This window comes from Colius striatus, chromosome 20 (genome assembly GCF_028858725.1).
Source record: "Colius striatus isolate bColStr4 chromosome 20, bColStr4.1.hap1, whole genome shotgun sequence".
NCBI classification, from domain to species: domain Eukaryota; kingdom Metazoa; phylum Chordata; class Aves; order Coliiformes; family Coliidae; genus Colius; species Colius striatus.
In genome coordinates, this window is record NC_084778.1 from 6555715 (window position 1) to 6561164 (window position 5450).

The following is a 5450-nucleotide window of genomic DNA, read 5'->3' on the forward strand; positions in this document are numbered from 1 at the left end:
AAAAAAACCACCACTCATCACGCTCGCTTTTTGGCGTTGTTTTTGATTCTTTTTTCATTTTCTTTGCTAACGAGCGCCGATCCTGACAGTCGCTGCTGTGTTCTCGTTACTGTTACCGCTGTCGTGCTTGGTGGCGGCCGGGACTCTGCGGTGTGGCGAAGCGCTGGTCTCCCCGGGCAGTGGGTGGTTTCTCCTGTGTATCCCTCCTAGGACACTCCAACGAAGATTTTTTTTCTTCCTCCCTTCCTTTTTCTTCTCCGCTTCTCCAAGGCTTTTAAAACAAACAAACACACACACACAAACAGAGCAAAACTACGCCGGTATTGTCGTCTCTTTTTTTTTTGTTTAAATCGTTTATTATTGTTATTTTTTGCTTGACACCTGGGAAACCAACACCCCCCGCTTTCAGAAATAACCAAAGACAATGGTTCACTGTGCAGGCTGCAAAAGGCCAATCTTGGACCGGTTTTTGTTGAATGTACTGGACAGGGCTTGGCATGTGAAGTGTGTTCAGTGCTGTGAATGTAAATGCAATTTGACAGAGAAATGCTTTTCGCGAGAAGGCAAGCTTTACTGCAAAAACGACTTCTTTCGGTAAGTACCGGACCCCGCAGCCTCCTTTGCACCCAATTTTTAATCTCCTAGTTGCCTTTTTTATTCTTTAATTACCTTTACCCCGGTTGGCACAAACGCCTCTTCCCTCTGCCACACACACAAATCCCCCTGAAACCCTAGTTATTTCTCGGGGTGGTATCCCGCGGCGGGTAGGGGTCATGCCCAGGGGAAGGACTCCTGGGCGCCCCATCGGGGCCCTCAAGACGAGGCCTGGCCGGTCTCCGCGGGCACCGGCCGAGCTTCGGTTCTCTAAAGTTGCCTCGAAACTATCGACTGGTACGGGCCGGGGGCTGTCGCGGGCCCGGTGCTGTCCCGGGCCCGGTGCTGAGACGCCGCCGCTGCAGCGGCACTTGCCGGGGCTTTCCGCGGGCCGGAGCGCAGCGTTGTTCCCGGCACAACCGGAGCCCGGTGCCTCCCGGTGGGGAAGGCCCGGTGCGGCGGAGCTCCGCGGATCGGTGCACGGCTTCGCACGGTTAAACCGAACCGTGGCTTCCCCGAGGGGCAGCGACTACCCCCGGAGGGAGTGACGGAGAGGAGAGAGGGTACCAGCACTCTCTCGTCGCCGCTTCCGCCGCGCATCCCGGCCGGGAGAAATCCCGGGCTCGGAGCGGACCGGCCAGGCCCGTCCGCTTGGGTCCCCCAGCACACTGGCGATAACGGCACTCGGTGCCGGGGTGGCCGCGCAGCCCTTTGCCGCCGCACACCGCATCGCTCCTCTCCGGGCTGAGCGGCCCGCGCTGCCCCGGGCCCGGCTGCCCCGGGTCCGGCCCTCGGCTCCTCAGCTACCGGCAGCTCCTCCGTCACCAAGTAATATCAGACAAGGATTTCTGCTTAATGTTTATCAGAGCGTCGTTAATCAGAGTGTCAGGGGGGAAACCCTGGACAACGGCAACTCGGGTGTTTAATTAATGCTTCATCACTCCACCGGGTTTTGTTGGTTTGGGTTGGTTTGTGGTGGTTTTTTTTTAAGGTATAATTTCAGGCATTCTTTCCTTAGGAAGTGAGAACGCTCTGGGGTGATACTTTCTTTTGTTTCATTTCGTTTTCCACGGCCGAGCAGTGCGGCGCGAGCAGAGGCCGCGGTGAGGGGTGCGGGACCGGGGTGTGCCTGCCCGTCGGGGCCGGGCTGCTCCTGGCGGGTCTCGCCGCTCGGATGGGCGCTGCTGACCCACTGCCGGGCTCTCTCCGCAGGTGTTTCGGGACCAAGTGTGCGGGCTGTGCCCAGGGCATCTCCCCCAGCGACCTGGTCCGCAGGGCGCGGAGCAAAGTGTTCCACTTGAACTGTTTTACGTGTATGATGTGTAACAAGCAACTCTCCACCGGCGAGGAGCTCTACATCATAGACGAAAACAAGTTTGTGTGCAAAGAAGATTACCTAAATAACAGCAATACTGCCAAAGAAAACAGCCTGCATTCAGGTGAGGAGCGCGGCCGAAGCGGGAATGTGCTCAGCCCTGGCAGCTCCGCGGGTGGGAGATGGTCCTCTCCCTTCTTCCTTGGTCCTCTCCCTTCTTCCTTTCCCTTGTTCCTCCTTCCTTTCCCTCCTCCCTTCTTCCTTTCCCTTGTTCCTCCTTCCTTCCCCCTCTCTCGTTCATGCCGCGGTGCATTCCCCGCCATCGGTATTTCCCACTCGGCCGCCTCCAGGCCGAGTGTGACCCACATTGCTCTCACCCAGCCACCACCGGCAGTGACCCCAGCCTGTCGCCCGACTCCCAAGACCCCTCCCAGGACGACGCCAAGGACTCGGAAAGCGCCAACGTATCCGACAAGGAGACGGGCAGCAACGAAAACGACGACCAGAACCTGGGGGCCAAGCGACGGGGACCCCGCACCACCATCAAAGCCAAACAGCTAGAGACTTTGAAAGCCGCCTTCGCGGCCACCCCCAAACCCACCCGGCACATCAGGGAGCAGCTGGCGCAGGAGACCGGCCTCAACATGCGGGTCATCCAGGTACCGCCGCCCCCGCTTCGCCCCGGGGCACCGCGCACGGCCCCGCACGCTCCGGGAGCTGCGGGGGCTCGAAGGGGCCGCGCCGCCGTTTTAAATCGTTCTGTTCGAGGTGGCCCGGCTGCACCCCCCCCCCCCCCCCGGCCCCGCCTGGTGGGCAGGGGCAGAGCTGCGGTTTTCTCTTAGAAAGTACTAAAGAACTGCAAATGGTATCGAAATTAATAACCATAAATGTGAGGGGTTAATGGATAAATAAGAATGAGAATGCGCTGGAATTATTAAAAGGTTTATAAACCCGCAGCGCTGGGGGTAATGGGGGCTTAAAGGACCATTAAAGACGAGGTTAGATCGGAGAGTCTCAGTGTGAGGGTAATTAGGAGTAATCTTGTCAGGGTAATAAGAATTAACTCAATCATTCTTGACCTGCGGGCGGGGGGGAGCGCGGCCGCCGTCACGCGTGGGCTCGGCCCCGTTTGTAACGAGCAGCAGCGCGGCTCGGGGCGCTCCGGATCGGGCCCGCCCTCCTCACAAAAGAGACCTCGGAGGTGGCGGGGGGTGACGGGGCGGACACCGTCCGCGGCGGGTCCGTGACCGGCGCCTGTCCCGCCGCCCGCAGGTCTGGTTCCAGAACCGCCGGTCGAAGGAGCGGCGGATGAAGCAGCTGAGCGCGCTGGGCGCGCGGCGGCACGCGTTCTTCCGCAGCCCGCGCAGGATGCGGCCGCTGGTGGATCGCCTGGAGCCCGGCGAGCTCATCCCCAACGGGCCCTTCTCCTTCTACGGAGGTGGGTAACGCGGCTCCCCGCGCCGCGCCGCGCCCGGGGCTGGTCCGAGCCGCTGCCTCCCGCGCTGGGGCCGGCTCGCCGGGACGAGCCGGTGGGGCTGCGGCGGGACTGATCCCTCCTCCCCCGTGTCGCTCAGCGGGGGACGCGGGCGGGCGGCCCGGGGGTCTCCTTGCCCTCCCCCAGCCCCCGGCGGTGACTTCCCGGCTGTGGCCGCTCTGCCCCGGGGCTTGGGCCGATCGGTGCTGGCCGCAAGCTCTGCTGGAAGGGGATCCCTGCTAGAACCCGGCCAAGCCCTCAGAGCGTTTGCCCCTTGGATCTGCGGCAAGCTCTGAGTGACATTTCGAAGCACTGCCCTTAAAGCGCGCTCTCCTGTCTTTCCAGTTACTTTGCCCGTGTGTCACCTTCCCTCTGTCTCTCCTTGTCCACCAGATTATCAGAGCGAGTATTACGGCCCTGGCAGCAATTACGATTTCTTCCCGCAAGGACCTCCTTCATCTCAAGCTCAGACACCCGTGGATCTCCCTTTCGTGCCCTCCTCAGGGCCGTCAGGCACTCCCCTGGGGGCCATGGATCACCCCCTGCCCGGACATCACCCCTCCAGTGAGGCCCAGCGCTTCACTGACATCATGTCGCACCCCCCCGGAGACTCGCCCAGTCCTGAACCCAACCTGCCCGGGTCCTTGCACTCCATGTCAGCAGAAGTTTTTGGCCCCAGTCCTCCATTTTCTTCGATATCCGTCAACGGTGGTGCTAACTATGGCAATCACTTGTCACATCCACCAGAAATGAATGAAGCGGCTGTGTGGTAGCTTTAAAACAAACTGGGTCTAAGTAAGTGATGATCATCTAGTCTGCTTATTGTTATGGTGTACAGAAATGAATAAATATAACATCTCTCCTGCCCTAAGACAATATTCCCTTGGGAACGAACTGAATCCAAATTGCTCCAAGGCAAGCTTTGCTCTAGACCAGGACAATCTTCATGTTATGGTTGTATCAAACAAGCAAGGGAACTTTTTTTGTACCATTGACAAAGAAACTGGTGAAGCTGTACAGTAACGTGCTGCCATGCCGTAGGATGGCGTGAGTTTGATTACCCTGTTGGATGTCATCCTAAGAGCCACAATCCTTAGAAACTTCTCATTTAAAAACAAACAAACAAAAAAAGATTTCAGAATTGAATGAAGGAAAGGTCAAAGAAAAGGGGGAGAAAAAAGCTTCAAGAACTCTAGCGTTGCCGGTTAAGGATGGTTCTGGCATTATGAATTTGTTTGTTAATTTTTGTCTCTCAGAAAGTTCGACGACAAGAAACTCTTTTTAGCTTCAGCCATTTCAGCCTGCTGACTATCAGGTGGGACAACTCTTTTCTTTTTCCTTTGGTTTTGTTTTCTTTTCCAAAATAGCAAATACTAAATGTTTAAGCCCTCAGCACCAACTCTTCTACCTTCACAAAGCTACACGTACAAAACCTCCTCGTCATAGCAAAGGTCACCACCCAGACCTCTAACGAAAATGACTTGAAAGCAAACAAACAAACAAACAAAAGTATTCTACCTTCACAGAGAGAGAGAAAAGCTAAACAAAAAGACTCTATTGAACTAAAAACAGTCAACTGTTTACGTCTAATGTTAAATTCAGGAGTTCAATGTTTTACTAATAAATCCTGTTTTAGAACCTCTTGTTCAAGAAAGACAAAAAAAAAAAGCAAAATATTTTGAGCAACCAACCAAAATAGTTCCTTTTTCTTTTCTGTAGATGTTATAACAGATTGCAGGGCTTGTGGTTCACTGTGCTAGTTTGTAAAAGGTGTTGTTTACAGAAGGCAAAGAAAAAAAAACCCACAAAACCCAGACAGTTGCCAAATAAAGTAAATATATAGCACAAATACTGTAAGGTGCTTTGCACCAGCAACCTGAGAAGGTGTTTAAAAAAGTGTTACAAGGTTAAAAAAAAAAAAAAAGGAAAAAAAAAGAAGAAAAAACCACATCTTTGCTAATTTTTAGTCCTGTTGAACATTCATGGAATTGTTAATATGACTTATATAGACCCACACAGGTTTTATTTTTGTGTCTTTAAAATAAAAGTCCAAAATATTTAAATTTT

General features: G+C 54.6%; 1 protein-coding gene across 1 annotated transcript; it reads left to right on the top strand.

Annotated features, from left to right (window-relative positions):
- The first annotated feature begins 424 nt into the window (after window positions 1-424).
- Window positions 425-4156, top strand: LHX1 (LIM homeobox 1). Its single transcript, XM_062012492.1, has 5 exons — window positions 425-594; window positions 1807-2033; window positions 2291-2568; window positions 3182-3347; window positions 3777-4156. The coding sequence occupies exons 1-5, from the start codon at window positions 425-427 to the stop codon at window positions 4154-4156; spliced, it is 1221 nt and encodes a 406-aa protein (XP_061868476.1).
- The last annotated feature ends 1294 nt before the right edge of the window (window positions 4157-5450 follow it).